The sequence below is a fragment of the Erpetoichthys calabaricus genome, chromosome 7 (assembly GCF_900747795.2).
Source record: "Erpetoichthys calabaricus chromosome 7, fErpCal1.3, whole genome shotgun sequence".
Taxonomy (NCBI): domain Eukaryota; kingdom Metazoa; phylum Chordata; class Cladistia; order Polypteriformes; family Polypteridae; genus Erpetoichthys; species Erpetoichthys calabaricus.
In genome coordinates, this window is record NC_041400.2 from 168,450,568 (window position 1) to 168,471,579 (window position 21,012).

At 40.2% G+C, this 21,012-nt stretch overlaps 1 protein-coding gene across 1 annotated transcript in view; it reads left to right on the forward strand.

Annotated features, from left to right (window-relative positions):
- Positions 1-21,012, forward strand: part of sv2ca (synaptic vesicle glycoprotein 2Ca) — a 305,314-nt gene that overhangs the window by 269,191 nt on the left and 15,111 nt on the right. Inside the window, exons 7-11 of the mRNA XM_028805696.2 lie at positions 1,893-2,003; positions 9,490-9,578; positions 10,803-10,967; positions 13,178-13,311; positions 18,444-18,647. Coding sequence (XP_028661529.2) covers positions 1,893-2,003; positions 9,490-9,578; positions 10,803-10,967; positions 13,178-13,311; positions 18,444-18,647 — 703 coding nt within the window. The remainder of the gene's footprint in view (positions 1-1,892; positions 2,004-9,489; positions 9,579-10,802; positions 10,968-13,177; positions 13,312-18,443; positions 18,648-21,012) is intronic.

Below are 21,012 nucleotides of genomic sequence, written 5' to 3' on the forward strand. Positions count from 1 at the left end.
ATTGATGTCATCGAGGGGGCCGGATCCAGAAGTGACGTCTTCTGAGGTACTGGAACCTGGCAGGATTTCTCGGGAACGGTCTGCAGTGAACTGAGAAAAACAGTTAGTGCACCCCGCCACCACTGGTCGGATGTGGTATTACCATTACTTAAGCCCTTCAGCTGCCTCCTACTCACATGTGTGTGACAACAAGTATACTTACTTACCCAGAAAAACTCTTACGTTGATGGATACTTACTTAACTAGCAAGTAGAATTCTCATGTTAATTGATGCACAGGGACAGGCCATACATACTTATTTGCCCTGTAAAACTCTCACGTTGACTGATAATTTTTTACCTACCCAGTTTAACTGTTGTATTGATTAATATTTACTTACTTCCCCAGTAAAAGTCTCACATTGATTTATACTTGCTTACAGGACAGTAAAACTCTCATGTTGAATGATGTGGAGGAACTGGACATACAGTGCATACTTACCTATTTGGTAAAACTCTCACATACACATATCTTCTTATATAATACGCTACTGTGGCTGAACGTTTGTCTGTCCAGGATTTTAAATCACCTTTAGCTCACAAATTGTTTGAACTATTCACCTGAAATTTGGTACACATATACTACGTGACATCTACTGTCCGCTTTCATGGTGATGATTTTTATTACTCTATTTTTATTATATTTTATTGTAGAATCAACTCTCGGCAGCGTGCAGCAGGGCAGCCATGCGGAGCATGAGTACGGGCGTCGTTCTCATCCCTACCACCTTCGCTGTCACTTCCTCTACCTCTTCATATCTTAAATCATTCTTGAGGCAGATTGAACACTTAAGTGCTAGCTTAAGTGAAAAATTAAGAAAAATGTACTAAGTAATTGCAACACAAAAACTGACTTCATCAGTTTTAATACAAAAAGATGCCGACGGAAGAAGGGAAGAACCGGGCCACTAGGGTGGAGAAATGAAAAGCTGCTCAGGAAAGAGCAAGCACATCAACCTCTGAGCAAACGAATGCTAAACGTACAGAGAAAGAGAATGAAAACTATAAGTTAAGTGTATTCACTGCACGTTATTGTGCAGTACACCGTTATTGGTAGATAATATATTAACAGCACTTAAAAATGCAAAGATCCCTACCCACTGAGTAGACTTCTGTGGTCCTCTGAATTCTGCTGTAAATTTCTTGGGCTGTCATTTAATTTCCCGTCTAATGTATCCTCAGTGTAGAATTTGCTTTCTCTGTTTGTTTGAGGGTCTCCTTCAGGACCATTCTGTCAATTAAACTGGTGACTGCAAGTTTGCCTGATACAAGTGAGGCTGCGTTGTTCAACCATGCCTTGTAGGCCTTGTATCTTCTCCGTGAATATTGCCCTTGGGTCACTATGAACCCTGATCAACAAGAATATAAGATAGTAAATGGATGTGTGGAATGTCGAACATTACAAAGAAACCTGGGAAAAGTTTATTTCACAATAAAATATTTAAAATGTTATTTCTGAGTAGTTATCATTGCTTATAAGATTCTAGTTCAACATGTGGTTGGTTTTTAGGTTTATTTTGTCTTTTTTGTCCATTTTCCCCATGTAGACCAGATAGCAATTTTAACAGATTTTGAAAAAAAAACAACAATGAAATGTCAGTTACCATCTTGGAACTGAAATATAAACATTAGTAATTATTTCTGATTACTTCAGACATATTGACAGCATTTATTTCTGCAATTATAACAAATGTGTTAGTAGCGCCACCATTGTGATTACAGTTATAAGAAGTTGATGTAAGTTTAAGTAACCCTTCTACCCTGGATTTAGTTTGCAGTTTTAATTGTATCCCTTTAAATAACGTATATATTAAGTACTTTTCAGGAATATATAATACTTCTTTACCTTTTTAGGTTAACAGAATCAAGACTCCTAAACAGATCGATGAACTGATTGAAATCCAGTCTGAGACCGGAAATTGGATTTCAAGATGCATCGTCCGAGTTCGTACCGAGCTGAGAGGGGTAAGCATCCGCTGTTGAACATAAGACGTGAAAAACATAAAAACACAAGCTTTAAATGATTGTGTGTTCTAAAGGGCCATCACACTCTGTCTTTGTTGGGTCAGTTTGGTACCTGAATAACAAGGGGCTGATTGGTGCAAATTGAAAAAAAATGAGCATTAGCTATAAAAATGGGGGACTGGGGCAAAAGATATGGCCATTCATTTAATGGACTGTCAGTAGAGAGGCTGCAGTCTTTAGAGGCTTCATCCTTCATTTTAATTAGTTAGATTTTTATACAGTCATCTAGCACTCCTGTTCAAATGCTGTTGTGATCCTCATTTGTGACCATTCTGATTTAAACTCAGTTATGTATTTTGTGTGCTGATAAGAATTCACTTTGTTTCATTTTTACAATATTTTAAATTTGACCATCTATCACCATTTTGCGCTTTGTGGTAGCGCTGCTGCCTCGCAGTTAGGAGACCCGGGTTTGCTTCCCGGGTCCTCCTTGCGTGGAGTTTGCATGTTCTCCCCGTGTCTGCATGGGTTTCCTCCAGGCGCTCCGGTTTCCTCCCACAGTCCAAAGACATGCAGGTTAGGTGGATTGGCAATTCTAAATTGGCCCTAGTGTGTGCTGGGTGTGTGGGTGTGTTTGTGTGTGTCCTGCGGTGGGTTGGCACCCTGCCCGGGATTGGTTCCTGCCTTGTGCCCTGTGTTGGCTGGGATTGGCTCCAGCAGACCCCCGTGACCCTGTGTTGGGATTCAGCGGGTTGGAAAATGGATGGATGGATGGATCACCATTTTGGGAACCCTTTAATTTATGGGTATTGCCATTTTGTGAAAATATAGTATGTATGAGAGAGGGTTGGGAGCATGCACTGATAGTGTGTGAGTTTTTTTTTTTTATCAATCCTGCCACCAACCCATACGTTTTCCCTTTAAGTCATACCCAGAACATAGCAACTGCAGATTAAGGGCCTCTGCCCAGGGGCTCAACAGATGAGTAGAGTCGCTTTTGGTGTTTACAAGATCTTCCGATTGCTGGCACAAATCCCAAGCCTGAGAGCCACCACTCTGCTCATATCACATCTATAAAGAAGAAGCATTTTGTAGTCTTATTTTTTCACTCCAGTTTAGTTGTCGGTGCAGATGAATTTTGTGAACCTTTTTTCTTTTGGTACTTTGGTCTTTTTGCCCCCCAGTCACAGTATCTTGCCAGTAATTTGACTACTCTTTTGTTTTTGCCATTTCATTCTATTCATCTCCTGGTCCCATTTCTTTAAACAGAACAATTCAATCTTTGTCCTTTAGACTGCATGATGTTAGTAAGGCACAATAAACATAGTGTCCCTGACAGTTGTTTTACATAGTGCAGCCACTCCTGCTGTCACGTATGCTCTTGCACTCTGTCTATCTGTCTCGCATGCGTTCATTTTGTTATGAATATGCTCTTGATTTAAATTTAAACAGAATTTCATTCACCTTTTCACAAGTTTTTGGAGTCATTTTGGGCTTTTTTATAGTCTAAAATCTGAATTTATCGTTAGTTTTGCAACTGATAGCTTCATTTTGATTTAATGAATTTATGTTTTTTTGGGAGTTTTTCCTTGTCTTCTTAGAGAGTCAAGGCTGGGGTCTGTCAAGAGGCAGGGCCTGTTAAAGCCCATTGCGGCACTTCCTGTGTGATTTTGGGCTATACAAAAATAAACTGTATTGTATTGTATTGTATGTTGGCTGTTTTTGCTGCCTGCGGTGGGTTGGCACCCTGCCCAGGATTGGTTCCTGCCTTGTGCCCTGTGTTGGCTGGGATTGGCTCCAGCAGACCCCCGTGACCCTGTGTTTGGATTCAGCGGGTTGGAAAATGGATGGATGGATGTTTTTGCTGCCATTTTGTTTGTATACACTCACCACCATTTTGTGCTCAGGTCCCTAGTAAAACGTCCCATATTGTTGAGGTGGTCGTGACCTTTGTCAATGAGGCGATGCATTTAAAAGGTCATCGTAAGCTTCATTTACTATCCGAGTTTGCAGATTCAAAAACATCCCTTTTTGTGCTTTAAATCCTATTATTTTTGGTTGTCTGGTTTATGTTTGTCAGTTTTGTCATGAATTATGTTGGTTAAATATTTTATATGTGTTTGCATATTGAAAGGTATATTCTCATATGCATTTTGTTTTTTAAAGGATAGCAATCAAATTCTAAAGTTTGTTTTTGAATCACTGCTTATTTTTTGTGTTGTGAAATACTGGGCATCGTCGACGCCACCATTTTGGTTGTTAATGGATGGCCCTATTTGTTTAACTCGTCATTAGGCTGGAGCCCATGGTGTTAGGTCATAACCTCCTCATTGTCATGATTTAGGTTGAAAATTGAGGTTTTATGGCCTTTTCCTGTTATGGAAGTCATTTTGTTAACCGTTATCAGGGTCACATTCCACGTTTCTAGGAACATGGTCTATGGGGTTGTGACCTTCATTTAATCAGCAAATGAGATAAAACCTCGGCCTTTTGCACTGAGCCTTGTCCGATATGTGGATTAAACCGTATTTACGTTTTTGACTTCTCGAGTGATTACCCTTCGTCTCCTACCTGTTTTTTGACTTATTGCCTGTTATTTGACTGTGATTTTGGCCTCTCATTTGAGTTTCAGTTGCTTCATTTATTGCTATTTACATTTGTTTTGCCTTTTGTTTACATATCCCAGTTTACTCAAGTTACTAGTTATCTAGTTTTCTGTTTTCCTGCCAAATCGGGACACTGATTACAATGCAGTGGATCTTTTTGATTGCTTCATCATCTGAATTTATGGATACAAAAACCTTTTTCTTGAATATATTTATTCTCAATTCCATATTCTATATAATCTTTTTTGGTGCTGACCCTTCATTGTCTATATTTTGACTTTGATTTTTGACTCTCCTGTCTATTCTGGCATTTCTGATTATGTCTTATCTGCTGGTCCTTCTTGAAATAAAAACAAAAAATTTACAATTCTTGTTAGTCCCACTAGCATAACAACATAACAAGGCCTTGGTAACGATGTAAATGACTTAGAACTGGTAACGATGTAAATGACTTAGAACTGGTAACGATGTAAATGACTTAGAACTGGTAACGATGTAAATGACTTCATGGTTTTCGATTTTTTTTTTTTTTTTAGTTTTGACATCGACGTTTTTCTCCCAGCTTTTTCTCAAATGTTCTTGTTATCTTGCTGAGCATAATGCATTTATTCTAGGATTTATACTTCATCGCAGTTTTCAAGAGAACTTCTGAACTCCTGACAAGCTGTTTTAAATTTGAAACCTGTTTTATATGTTGTAAAAGATAGCCCGGACACAGACAGACATGACACAGACAGACATCTCTTTTCCTACACACAACACCACACAAACACAGTGCGCAAAGACTCACAGTCCTTTTCTTTCCTTCTTCTGCCACCTCTAATCCACTCCTCACAGCTCTGTCCTCTTCCACCCGACTCCAACTCACTGAATGGAGGGAGGTGGCCCCTTTTATAATGCACCCGGATGTGCTCCAGGTGCTCCCTGATGATCTCCCTGCAGCACTTCCTGGTGTGGCGGAAGTGCTGCAGCCCAAGGCTCCTTAGTCCTTCGGGCGCCCCCTGGCGGTGGCCACGGATCCTCACAGGGTTGAGCCTTCCAGTTCTGTGGCTCCCACACAATCCAGGATGGCTGCCCTTTTGCGTCCTGGGGAAGGAATTGCTCCTCTCCCGGTCCCCTGCTTCTCCAGGCCTCCCGTTGGGGCCAGGTCCCCGCCTGTCTATCACAATATCCACAATTACATAGCACTAGCTCAACAAAATGGCCATTTAGTAGAACAGATACAATTGTAAGTCTGTCTGTTGTGCATTTAGAAACCTTTGTTAACTGGATATGCAAGCCCTCATGTCCATCTTTCTTTGTGTATCTTGCTGCCTTTTTTCATTGGACATTCTAGCTCTTACAACTGTCTTTCTTTATGGTTCTTGTGGCCTTTGGTAATCTGACATTTTACCCCTTACATCCCTGTTTCTTTGGACTTCTTATTGCCTTTGTTCTTCACACATTGCAGCCCTCTTTAGTGCACACCAGACAACATTTCGCCTGTGCATGGATGAATGCTGAACGTTTTGTCACTTTTTATATTTAGAGATAACATTCTACAACACACTGAATCCAATTCATGTACTCCTGGTATTATTGCCATGTAAAACCTGATTGTCTAATGTGGGAGTTGGACAAAAAGTCTACCGTGATAGTTTACACTGTAGAACAATGAGAACATCACAAGGAGTTACATGAAGTTTTCAAGTACAGACATTTGTCCTGGGAAGGTTTATAATGTGCCTATATGTCAAAAAGGATGAAAATCCACCTCAGCGGTACAGTTAGACTGCTTCCTCACTGATCCAGCACCTCGTTTTATCATGGAATCACACCATGATCCATCCCAGGTTGCACGTTTTGCTCTTTGGTAACTGCTGATGGTCAGCCACAAACCTGCAACACAAAGGCCCTCAGTAGCAGCTCCCTTTTCCTCTCTGTGAGCAATATGTGAATACTTATTCTCGGGCATAAAGAGACAAGTTTTTTTCTTGGTGACGTCACCTGAGTTCTGTTTCACACTTTTGTGCTGCACCGCCACTACAATGCACTCAACCACAGTGCAAATCCTGACGACTACACTAACTGAATTGTCATGGAATCACACCATGGTCCATCCAAGGTCACTCATTTTGCACTGTGGTAACTGCTTGTGGTCAGCTGTGAACCTGTGACACCAGGATTACAAAGATCTTCAGAAGTGGCTTCCTTTTCTATGTTGTGAGCAATGAGAGAACCCGAGTGTGCAGAGACTGCCTGTAAGCAGTGCAAGGTGGAGGTGTTCATTTTTAAAACATCTAAGTACTCAGCTTCATTTTGACCCTGTATTTACTGAATTAAGTACATTTATTAGGTATGTTCAGTAGTCCATGTGATGGGCTGGTGCCCTGCCCAGGGTTTGTTTCCTGCCTTGCACCCTGTGTTGGCTGGGATTGGCTCCAGCAGACCTCCGTGACCCTGTAGTTAGGATATAGCAGGTTGGATAATGGATGGATGGAGGGATGTTCAGTAGTAGTAGTAGTAGTTTTATTTTATATTATTATTATTAGTAGTAGTAGTACTAATAGTATTTGATATGTTATTATTAGTTGTAGTAGTATTGTTAATTGTACTATTACTATTGTTGTTATTGTATCACATGTCACATTGTGGCAGTCATAAGGATGCTAAGATTCATATCGTTCACAGTGATTTATTTATTTTACTGTGGCAACCCCAAGAACACATCCAGCCTTGACCTGACATGCACACACTGACACATAGAGACACGGAATAAATAAATAATAAAGTTATAATAAGGATAATAAAGTATATATAAGACAAATGATAAAAAATAAAAAAAATGAAATAAAACACAATATCAAACAATGCATATGCAAAAGCCCTCCCCAGTTCCCCTGATGGCAATAATAATTTACAAACACTTCACAAAAGAAACCTAACGAAACAGTAAGCGCTAGACGATAAACAATCAACGCTTACGACACAGTCCAGTACAACAGGTGCAGATGTCAGAATGAAATGAGATGCCAAGTGAACAGTTTTCTGAATGTTATTAAAGTTTTTTCCTACCCTGTTTGAGTTGTTGTATGAAGATCTGTAGAAGTAGGTTGGGAGTGATCCACGGATGAAGACATTTGCCAACTTCGATGAAACTGAAAGAACAAGCAGGCACAGGACAAGAACATCAATCCAGAATGAACCTGTGTTGCAAAGGTGATTGTAGTTGTAATCCAATATACACAGATGATCGCAAACCTCTCTGTGTCTTTTTGGCTTCTTTTTAAAGAGACTGCTTAATTATCTTTCTTCCCAGCATTCCCTGTGTCCTCTGAATCTGCCCAATGGCACAACACTGTTGGGAGTGCTGGGAGTTGTAAGCAATTTAAGAAGTGCTCCTACAACATGATACTGTTGGCTTGATCAAATAAGAAAGAAATAATAGCACATTGATACCCTGGACCGTTTTACTAATTTGGCTTTGATTTATAAAGGAAACAAATCAACTGGTATATCATTGCCATTGAATACCATTAAAGTCGACATCTATGGACTGCCTTCTGGATTGCAGCAACCCTCCCAGTTACAGCTGCTGAGTGAAGTTTTTCACGACATTCCTGAGGCCATCCATTGCACAATGACTTCGGCTATCATTAGCTTCCACTCAGGCCTCACACAGAAGCTGTCATGTCATGTGTCAAGCACTTGGTTGGCGCCGACTAACAGCGGAGGCACGTATAAAAATGAACACAAAGATTTATTTTCTTCGTCTGTGGGCTACGCCTTCCTCGTACCCACAGACAAAACACACCAAAAGAAAAACAACCAAAGACACACTCTTCTTCCTCCACTCCTCCCAGGCAGCGTTATCCTCCTCCTCCTCCCAACTCTGGCACCTCGAGTAGTGGCTACAGGCTCTTCTTATAGCCCACCCAGAAGTGCTCCAGGTGCTCATTGACTTAATTAGGCTGCACTTCCGGGTGTTTCTGCATTCCAGCCCACAGGGGCTCGTTAAGCCGTGCATCTCCTCCCGGTGGGGGCCATGAAGCCCAACAGGGCTGAGCCCTGAAGTCCCACACCTGTGGCCCCGATGTAATCCAGGAGGGCTGCCACCATGCATTCTGGGGGACGTATTGTGCATCTCATGGTCCCAGGGTCAAAGGGGCGTCCCGGCTGGGCATGGAACCCAGCCGTCCACCACACCACATAAATGACGTTGCCTCCAGAAAATGTAGACGTGTGCTGTTGTGATATGCAACAAAGTGACTGAAGAAAACCCTAAATGTTCACTTTCAAGTTTTGATCATTTTCAGAAAAGCATTTGTATTTGACATTAAAACTTATAATTAAGTCTATGATGTGTGCTTCTTTGTTTTTCCATCCATCCATCCATTTTCCAACCCGCTGAATCTGAACACAGGGTCATGGGGGTCTGCTGGAGCCAATCCCAGCCAACACAGGGCACAAGGCAGGAACCAATCCTGGGCTGGGTGCCAACCCACCGCAGGACACACACAAACACACCCACACACCCAGCACACACTAGGGCCAATTTAGAATCGCCAATCCACCTAACCTGCATGTCTTTGGACTGTGGGAGGAAACCGGAGCACCCGGAGGAAATCCACGCAGACACGGGGAGAACATGCAAACTCCACGCAGGGATTCTTTGTTTTTTATTAATTATTTTCATTTTTATTATTCACATTAAAGCTGTTATAAGAAATACTAATGTAGTGATTCAGGGTTGTGGGGAGTCCAAGAACATTCTGCTTAGGGTCCCAGTTTGGCTTGGGGTGGCACTGCCAGGAATGTAACATGAGAGCCACACGCCTTTGCCCTCCTGTGCTCTTTAAAATATGTCAGCCTGAGATAAACTGCTTTTGTTCCTTTTCTAGATCTGGGTGACATTCATGAGGTGCTTCAACTACCCAGTGAAAGACAACACAATCAAGCTGGCCATCGTCTGGTTTACGCTGTCTTTTGGGTAAGAATGTACAGCTGAATTTGAGTCAGAATGGCGGATGCTAGAGCAAGATATAAAAGTGTATAATATGATTTTATAAAAGAATTTTTTAAGCAACTTGAGTTTCCTAATACTTATATAAACTTAAAGCCTGTGATGGACTACTACCCTGTCCAATACTGCATCCTGCCTAATGCCCACTGCTGCCAGGATAAGTTCCAGCCCCTGCTATTCTGAACTCAATTAAATGTGTTTCGGGATTTTTTTTTTTTTTTTTGTATGTTATTTGTGACTCGGGAGGACATCTCAAGAAGCTGAATAGCCACTCTCACATAAAGGGTGAATGTTTATTAAACACCAAGTAGTGTAGCAAAGACCAAATTAGACAAGCTTCTCACCAGTTATCAGCAGTGGATGCATCCAATTAACTCATAAATTCATGCAGTTACGTGACTCTCTGTCCAAATTACGAGATCTGTCCAAATTCTTAGGGATAGGTTTGTCCTTTCTGTTCGGCCAGGCTGCACCACAGGCAGAGTTCTTCCAGATTCATTGAACTGCTAGCTGCCTTGCCTGGACTTCTAACCTTTTCCAGATCTATGTGACTGGAAGGTCAATCAACTTCTTGGGAACATTTCAGGGTGTGGTGTCACCTGATCCCCGTCCTGAGACCCTCTTGTGCTGGATGTTCTTCAGCAGGCTTCCTGTCTTCATCTGAAGGAAAGCAGAACATGTTTTGAGGCATCTGGAATTCCTCATTCTTTTCTTTTTATGGTTCTGCCTGTGCTGCCATCTCCAAATACACAAGCAGAAAAATATGACACATGTTAATGTTATGGATGTGCTTGTATGCAAATGTTCAATTACTTAAATGCAGTCTTCGACTCATTTAACTGAACTCTCATAAATTCTTGATTGACAGCAGAGGCAATTCAATTTCTTAACATGATGTTGAATAATATTTTGAGATTTGCATTAGCATGTGATTATTTGTAAGTGCAACTGCATTCAATTTATGATAATGTCAGTCTGAAGTGGCCTATGGCAATGACTGGCATTGACTTTGTCCCACGGCTATGAAATGTCTGCACTTCTGTTTCACATTGTATTGTACTTCCTTCAGAAAGCTTAATGTGTTTAGCTGAGTTCCACCATTCAATGACAACACAAAAAAGGAGTGGGAATACAAAGAAATGCAGAAAACTCCGCACAGAAGTATTCTTTTTTTGTTATTGTTTTGCACAGTTACTACGGATTGTCCGTCTGGTTTCCAGATGTCATCAAGCATCTGCAGGCTGATGAATACGCATCAAAAATGAAAAACTTCACAGGGGAAAACGTAGCCAACATGACATTCAACTTCACTTTGGAAAACCAGATCCACATTAATGGAGAATACACCAATGACAGGTACTGGCCCAGAACATTTCTTTGATTTATTGCGCTTTTTGATTTTTCTTGCTTGTCCAGAGAAATTTTAAAAAGACCTCAACTTTGTCTCTGATGTACCAATGAAGCAGATTTTGTTTTGTTGTTTAATTAGAATATATTTGAAATATAGCCCCCTCACAAAGGATAAGAAACTACAGGGGCCTCAGATCAGCAGGGTTAACATCATGTGTATTATGCTTCCATGTATTGTTATTTTTTTAATATGTATTGAAATTGGATGATAGCCTCAAATTAATAGAAAATAAAATAGATTAGATTAGATTACCTTTATTAATGAGCGGCACAGTGGTAGCGCTGCTGCCTCACAGTAAGGAGACCCGGGTTTGCTTCCCAGGCCCTCCCTGTGTGGAGTTTGCATGTTCTCCTCGTGTCTGAGTGGGTTTCCTCCCACAGTCCAAAGACATGCAGGTTAGGTGCATTGACGATTCTAAATTGTCCCTAGTGTGTGCTTGGTGTGTTGGTGTGTGTGTGTGTGTGCCCTGTGGTGGGGTGGCGCCCTTCCCGGGGTTTGTTCCTGCCTTGCAGCCTGTGTTGGCTAGAATTTGCTCCAGCAGACCCCCGTGACTCTGTGTTAGGATATAGCGAGTTGGATAATTACTGACTGAACTTTATTAATCCTAAGGGGAAACACAGATGCATACAGCAGCAAAAACATAAAAAAAACAAGAATACAGACTCACAGGATAAATAATACAGCCAATCAATCAATCAATCCATGAATTAACAAATTAATAATGTTAAACTTAACCAGTACACTGAGTAGAAATATCGAATTACCTCATAGCAGTGCGCAGAAAAGACCCCCAGAGGTGTTTTTAGCACACTGTAGTGGACTGAGCCTGTGGCTAAATGTGCTCCAAAACAGTGCCCCCTGGAGGGGATGGATGGGATTTGTCATGATGGCATCCAATTTTGCCACCATCCTCTCTCCACAGCTGCTTCCAGTGTATCCAGGGTTCGCCCTGTGATGGAGCAGACTCTCCTGATAAGTTTGTTCAGGCATTTATGTCTTTTGTGCTCAGGTTGCTTCCCCTGGAGACCACAGTGTAGAACAATACAGTGGCTACTATGGACTGATAGAACATTTCCAGAAGCTGAGAGACCTCAGTCTCATTAGGAAGTACAGTCTGCTGTGGCCCTTCTTGTACAGAGCCACTGTGTTGTCCAGTTTACTGTTTATGTGAACCCCTGGTACTTGTAGCTCCTCTGTCGTTATATTGCCCTCCTATCAGTGTATGCGTAACTGTTTGCTGTGGCCCATCTTGGGTTGTCAGACCAGTCCAGTTTCTGTTTATGTGAAACCCCAGGTACTTGTAGCTCTACACCACTTCCACATTCTCCATCAAATGGTGACTCACAGGCCATAAAACCACCACCAGTTCTTCTATCTTGCTGATGTTGAGTTCCATGTGGTTCTCCCTGTACCACAAGACCAAGTCCTCCACAACTTTCCTGTATTTTGATTCATCTCCATTATTATTACAGCCTATGATGGAGGAGTCATCTGAACATTTCTGTAGGTGGCAAGTGCTGGTATTGTACTGAAGGTCTGTTACGTAAAGCATAAACAGGTAGGGAAACAGGACAGTTCCCTGAAGTGCTCCAGCATTACACATCACCATTTTTGACACATATCTGTTCAGGTAGTCCACAATCCAGGAGATTGTAGAGGCATCAAGATTCAAAGCCTCAAGCTTTTTCCCCAGTTGATGAGGCAGAATGGTGTTAAATGCACTGGAAAAGACAAAGACCATCATTCTGACTGTGGGGCCGGCTGTGTGAAGCTTGTAGACGAGAGCATCCTCCACTCCGGTGTGTGTCTGATAGGGAAACTTCAGAGGATCCAGATGTTCTGAAACCAGAGGTCATAGAGGTTTTAGGACTAATAATAGCTAATTATAATAAAAAGTGAGATGTTTAGTGCATCATTACCATTTATCATTATTTGGTTCATACAGTAATTTATTTTTTTATTAAAGAATTTAAGATTCCTGTATTTATATTCATTTTATATATCGCTGTACACACACCCTTACCTTACCTTAACACATTTTCACAATTCACTCCCTTATTGGTGAGTTTGGTAATTGTCACCTATTTTTTAAATATTCTGTCAATATAAAACAGGATTGAGAATGCTAATAACCAAACTGTTCACTCTTAAACAGATTTTATAAAATGAAGTTCAAATCAGTGACCTTTGAAAACTGTGTGTTCAAGAACTGCGAATTTGAAGATGTTACTTCAGTGGGTACCTACTTCAGAAACTGCACAATATTATACTCACATTTCTTCAACACAGGTATTTTTTTTTTATTACAAATAAATGTGAATTTTTATCTCCCATACTTTAATCTATTCTTCCATTATTTTCATCTAAGTATTGCAAAATGGCTTACTGTATGAATAGTAGGCAAGAAAGATGGGTAAAGAACTGGGGAGTCAGGGGCTGCCCCATTCATCAATACCCTTCAGAATAAGTGCAGGTGTCTTGTCCCTGACTGAATTTCAGTGTAATGACCACTTTCTCCAGATCGGCACTCTTCTATGTTAACGGGTGGGGTCGGGGGGGAATGACATAGTTCAACAGTTCATTAATGGACAGATATTGCTGGGGCCATTTATGTTATTCGGTTTCAAACTACTTTGTTTACTATGTTTAAAGAAATTTGTGTCTTTATATAATTTGTAAAGTTTGTATTTGTACCTGTTTACTTGTCACAACACTCCGCACCTGCATTCAGTGAAAAGTGCTATAACAAAAATAAACTGAAGTGATGACAACTTCATTGGTCCCCAGTTGGCTCAAGGTCTTCTAGATGAGAATTCCATATTCAACATTCTTTCTTTCCATCCAATCTGTTAACTCCCTTCCTTTCCCAGTCATTTCCCCAACATTCAGTGCCACCACTCTTACCTTTAACTAACCCTTTAGTTTCCCCTACTCTGTCTTCTTCTTTTGTTTCTTTTTGACTAATTTCTTTATCTGGGCCCAGTAACCCTCACTCACTTCCTGTGGGGGTCAGACAAGGACCATGTTCTTCACCAATGGGGTACACCCTAGCATTTCTCAAATCTGATTGGATTGATTCCATCATTAAGGTTTTGGCTAGTTTGCAACCAGATGGTCTTCCTGACACTAATCCTCTGAATTACAAAAACCACAAATTAGACAAAATAATATACATTAAATATAACGCCAAAAGAGCAAAAAACAAAACATAATTAATTAACACAATAAACAAAATAATGTTGTAAAGACAGCAAAAAGATTAAAAACTGTAAAGAGAAAAAAATGTACCTTGACTACATTCACATTACCAGGCTGAAGTGACTCAGATCTGATTTTTTGCCTTATTGTGACACAAATTTGATGTTTTTAGGAATAAGTGGACACAGAAATCTGATCTTTTCAAATCAGATTTGAGTTACTTTCATATGTGTTTCTAGATCGGATACCATGAATGGCCATACGACATGAACGAGAACAATCAGATTCATGTGTTTTTTTTCCTTTCGCAAGGATTTAGCACTGCTGTCAGCAGCCAGCACCAGCAGTGTGGCAAAACAAAAATGGAGGAGAGCTACGGGTGTGACAACAGTTACGGTCCCATCAAGCTCTTTCTCGTGCCTTTTTACTGGCAGCTGAATAAAGGCAAGTTTCCAGAAATGCGAACATTTGCAAAGAATATGTCTCTACATATTTGTGTGAGCAAACTTTCTCTGTTCTGAACTTAAACAAGAACTGCTTGAGATCAAGACTTAGTGACTCCCACCTACATGACATTTTACGCATGTCTACTACTGCTCTCGAACCAGACCTGAGGCCTCATGCATAACGCTGTGCATAGAATTCACACTAAAATATGGAGTATGGACAAAAACCCAGATGCATAAATCTGTGCGTACGCCAACTTCCACATTCTTCCGCTCCATAAATCCTGGTCAGCATGAAAAGTAACGCACGTGCATGCACCTACTGCCACTCCCTAACTCCTCCCAGAATTATGCCCCTTTGAATATGCAAATTAATATAAATGGCCCTTAAACTCAGTATTCTTTGAAAAGGCAACGACAAAAGCATGGGGGAAAATACAACAATTTCAGCGAATACCAAGTGGAGTCAAGGAAAAACTTACTATTTGTTGGTTTAAACAGCGGTACAAACAACAAAAGGAAGTTGATTGAGTGACATAGAGTGTCAGAGAAACTAGAAAGCTCAAGTTCACAAAGTCGCACAGTACCCGAAATAAAAAAGAAGTTGTCAGATATCAAAGTCACCGTGAAAAGGCAAGTTGTAGTGCACCGTCTGTGTGTCATATGAAAGCTTATTAGGGTACAGAGAAATGAAAAAAAAATAGGGACACAGTGAGAAAAAAACTCGAAATGCCAAATTTAATTTTGAAATTTCCACTTTAATCACGTAGTTTATTTTGTCATTAAAGTAGAACATCATAAACTTCATCTTAAAATCATTTAATTTACTAGTTTCTCAAATCCCATCATAACTAAAGTAGCACGTTAAATGCTTTGTTTTGTATGTGTTCTTCTATGTGCTCTATGTGTATGAATCACTACGTGCTTCTTAAACAGGCTTTCTCTTCCTCCGACTGGACATAGAATCCAGTACATTCGTGATATTACAGTTCTCTGAATAATTTAAATACTGAGATGTAAAAATATCATTTCAGTATTCATATCATATCAGTTAAAGCATGTATTAAACATGGGAACACGGTGGCGCGGTGATGGTTATAGTGACAAACTGTCGCCCCATCCAGAGATTATTCATGCCTCACACAAGATGCTTGCTGCGCTGTGCGCAACCTTCGATGAAATAATTTATTGCAGCAGTACTGTCTCTTTCAAACATACTAACCCCCAATTCCTGTCCTTGCTTCTCTTTCTCCAAATACCCAATCACCACACAATCAGCTCAGTAATAGACGTTAAGCCATCTGTAAGCTTAGAACTCTGATCCTTCAAAATTTTTAAGGAACATTGAAATATCTTTGCAGTACATGTTTAATTATTCTATCCATCTATCTTTCCAGTGTCACGCCAGACCCAGCAAGAACACAGTGGGAGGCAGAAACAGCAGGGCTCCAGCTCCTTGCTAGCGCTGCGACACTGTGTCCTCACATGTTTAATTATTAAAAATATAGATTATTTAAATGATATTAACATTTTAGCTGTATGATGTAGTAAACATATTTTGCTGCATTTCATCTTAAAATGATACGGTCATCATATGTAAATACGCGCTTTATAAAGTGGCGCAGGTTGTGCAATATTATAACTGTATCACAAGTTTACAGTGAGGTAATAAGTACCTCACAGTACTATAAGGAGCACTTGATGGACTGATTGAGTGCGTTTATAGTTCTTAGGATGAAACTGTTTCTGAACCGCGAGGTCTGTATAGGAAAGGCTCTGTAGCGTTTGCCGTATGAGAGCAGTTCAAATAGGCAGCATGGCTGAGGCAGCTTGTGCTTGATGCTGCATACTGATAATTCTCTTTCCGATCAGCTACTGTAGAGCTGTGATTCCACACTCAGATACAGTGGGATAAATAGTCTGAGTGGTGCAGTGAGAGTAATATGGAAAAAGATGATCCGCTGTGGCAACCCCTAACGGGAGCAGCTGAAAGTAGAAGAAGGTTCAGTGAGAGTAACAACACTAAAGCAGCTATGGTATTTAGAATAGTTTGGCCATTCTGTGGACCATTATATTGTTACAGGTTAATTACAATCAAACTAATAAACAATATGAGGTTAATTTCAGTGTATATGATAAAACCGCATCAGGGATGTGGATCTAAAAAAGAAAGGGAAACCACACTGGAACAAAAGCACTACTTTGATGTTGGGTGCCTGCAGTTTGCAAAATCGAGCAGAGAACTTGTGTACACCAAGGATTGAGCTAGCGTGAAAATGTGCGTGGCTTTATACCAAGTTTAGGTTTTATACATCGCGATTTCAGCATGGAAACCAGCTTACACAACGTTTTTGTGCATACGCACCATTTATACATGAGGCCCCTGGCCTGTGTACTGAAATCCAGATCCCAGTTTCACCCTTCACAATAGTGTCAATAGCTTACCTGTTGCACTGTTATCAGAATTAGACACAGCTGTATTTTATAGAGTTTCTGAATGTTTTCAATTTCTGGTAGAAATTCAGATATCTTGTATGCCATGATCTGTATATCTAAATGCTTAAATTTGCATATTTTATTCTTTTGCTGTGTGAAAATGACAACATTAAATAACAAAATATTCATACGCATCTTTTATTGTTTAAAATAATATCATTGAGGGTTGTTGGCCCTTGGGCACTTTCACATTATCAAATCTAGCCCTACTTGAAAAAAGTTTGGACACCCCTGCCCTGTGGGAATCCTCCTATCCTTCCATGCTGACAGCTTCCCGGCTGGGTAAGGTTCTCAGCTGTCCCTCACAGTAGCCTTAAACTTTCTGACAAATTTCCATGGAGAACAAATTTTGGCAAAAGTTTATATAAACACACCTAAAAAATTAAACAACATGCTGTAAGTGTTCCATGATACACATGTAAGTCCTTTGAAATTCTTTCCTGTTCCTCTCCTGATCAGTCTTCTTCAATGGCAAGATCCTGTAGGTCTTTATTGACTCCTTGTTTACCAGGGCTATCTTTGCACAGTGCAGCCAAGTTACTTTCATGGAAATCCTACATGAACAGCTGATTATATCTAGAGCCAATAAGCACTGCTTCATTTGATGTCTGGTGAGGGCACCTTTGTAGCTTGTGATTGGGTAATCAGAGCACAGTTACAATAATAAACACTACTTTTCTTATAAGCCATCCTTTTTGCGAGATTGTGATCGTCCAAGAGAAATTCATGTTGATACACAGGTAAGTTTTTGGGATGCCAACCTGGCCGTCCCCATTTACTTAAGGTTTATAAACAAAAGTAATACATGATGGCGCTGAAAAGTAATAGAAAATGCTGCCACCATAACAATATGGCTTAATTTTTCTTAGTGGCTTCTTCACTCGTTAGTTGGATGTAGAGCTCCTTTGGTCAGGGCAGGTTGGCTTCTGCCTTGTTCCAAGTTAAGAAATTTCCTCCACATAGGCCCCATGTACAATATATCCTCAAAAGCGACAGGATTATGACGGGGACTGCTACCTTGGTGCTAAACAAGTGGTCTATAAAGTTCTAGGGTGAAAAATTCCTTTTTCTTCCCCTCGGTTTCAGGGTTTTAATTTCCTAAAGATTCATCGATGTAAAACTGTACCTTAATATAGGTGCGTTGGAATGCTGTATATTTTGTTCCATGTTTCACTGTTTTTCCCCATGAGTTGTTAGCTTAAACTGTGAAAGTCTGATCCTTTCTGAACTTGATGAAAATGTACTCACAGTATCATTGTTTTTTTTCTCCCTTTTGACTAGACATTGATGAATCCAAGCTCATTGACACTGTAATAAAGAGCAGTAGTTTTTCAGAGAACAAAACAGGCTGTCAAATCACCTTTGATGACGACTACAGTGCCTACTGGGTTTATTTTGTGAACTTCCTTGGAACTCTTGCGGTTCTTCCTGGAAATATTGTATCCGCACTACTAATGGACAAGATTGGTCGCTTAACCATGTTAGGTATGTGCATGTTCTGACTTATTAGAACTTACTTTTTTACAAAGATACACTTAGTTTTGTAAAATTTAAAAAAGTATCATCAGAAATAATAAGTCTGGCTATTAAGAAACATAACACCAGTCTCAGCTACCACAACATTTAAGACACCTTAACCCTGTGGTTCTCAATCTGTGGGGCGGGCCCCCCTAGGAGAGCATGAAGTAACAAAAAGGGGGGCGCGAAGATGTGAAAAAAAGAAAACAAGAATCAAAAATATGAAAAATACATCTATTGAAACCAAAACAAATTAAATTAAACTACATTCTGATACTAGAAAAATAAATATAGAGTTAGATAAATGTCGATAAAAGTTAAGTAGGTATAATACCTACTATGATATGATATATCATTAATTAAAAAGAACAAATTGGTATTAGTGGGCTCCTTTCAAAAATACGAACTGTTATGAAAACTCGGGTCGCAAGTTCTTAAAGGTTGAGAAACGCTGCCTTAACCAAACCGACACATAAGCCTCCTAAGATAAAAGAACTTTAGTTAATGTCAGGGCACAACCAATGGTAAAATTTACATGGCAGGTAGCATGGCTACCGTTATCTGATACTCCATTAGATCAAGAAGGCTGGGTCTTTCCACCTCCATCCATCCATTTTCTAACCCGCTGAATCCGAACACAGGGTCACGGGGGTCTGCTGGAGCCAGTCCCAGCCAACACAGGGCACAAGGCAGGAACCAAACCCGGGCAGGATGCCAACCCACCGCAGTCTTTCCGCCTCTATTTTCCAAAACATTTAGAGTCAAAATTTGCAAAAGATTTTTCCACAATGTTTTCCAGCACAATTTTCTATTGCTATTTATTTTTCAGCTGTTTGAAAATGTTTATTGGATAAGTAGATATGTTTGCCACTTTAATCTCTGTCATCTGCAAACGGCTTTGAACCAGTGAGAAACAAGAGCAGCTACCTACTTCTTGTACCAGTCTGAATCCTGCACTCATCACTATTTCCTCAAGTTGGATCATAACAGTCCATCGAGCACCATTTGCTCTCCAGTTCAAAGTGATAAATTCATGTTATATCCCTAGTGATAATCGATGAGAAAAGAAAATATGGACAAGCTTTTCCTGCAAAGTTTAGTAATCGACAGCCTGATTTATACTTATTGCAAAAAACTGGCAAAGCGTGCACGTGGTGAGCGACCAAAACACATCTATACTTGTTACACCCCCTTTCGATCAGCATGTTGATGTCTAGTAGTCAAATCGTGACCGTGTTTGGTCAGTCTCACATAGCTAGTAATGTCACAGAATAGGGTGTGTGAGTCTGCTGATGGAAGAAGAGTTGTGTCCGCTACTACTGACTTCAAGAGGAAGAAAAGGAGAAGGTTGAGTGTCAGACCTATGGACCAGAAGCGGTGAAGGATGAGCGTGTGTAATATTCTCATGAGTGTGGGACCTGAGCAGATACATTTCAAATGTTTTTGCACGTCTTCCTTGTATTTTGATGACCATATTCAGCCCTTTGTTTAACATTCTGGCACCCACATAACCAACCTCTCTTAAAAATTCACCATTTTAAATACACAGCCATCACATAATTAGAAAAATTTCTGTGTCTCCAAAATCTGATGTCATTTTCGCAATGTGTCCCTCACACCTAGTGCAGATGTGTCAAGAATAAACTAGGCTTTTAACCAATTGCCAGTCGAAACCTATGTGGAGCTCTAGGCGGTGACCAGATTACGCGCCCCTTCAGCTACCAAAACGGTGTCCCTTGGTTTCCATAGCACATCACATGGGGATTTCCAAAATGCACGCCACGGATGACAGCGCCCTAAGTGGCCGAATGTGTCGCCTAATGCATTGACCGACTCTGCTTTTAACTTTATGTGACCCAATGTGTGCACATTTTTAATACCCTAGATCAACTCAGACATTTCAAATTAACCACAGAATTATTTTTCAGACTGTTTTTGTTAATTCTGATTGAAGTTTAGAAAGTGTTGTTTTTTTGGGCAACCCTTGTATTTTTATTATTTTCCATATTGTCCATAACCATATATACAGTGGTTTAAGAAAATAGTTAAACCCTTTCACAATCTGCAAAGTTTATTGTGTTGTAGATTTAATTTTAAATGGAGAAAATTATCATTTATGCCCATCAATTTACTCTCAACAGCCCATAATCACAGGTGGCGCAGTGGTAGTGCTGCTGCTTTGCAGTAAGGAGACTGTAGAAGATTGTGGGTTTAGTTCCTCCCTGTGTGCATAGCACTTTGAGTACTGAGAAAAGCTCTATATAAATGTAATGAATTATTATTATAATTATAGAGTTAAAAGAAAATGTGTGCAAATTTATTAAAACAAAAA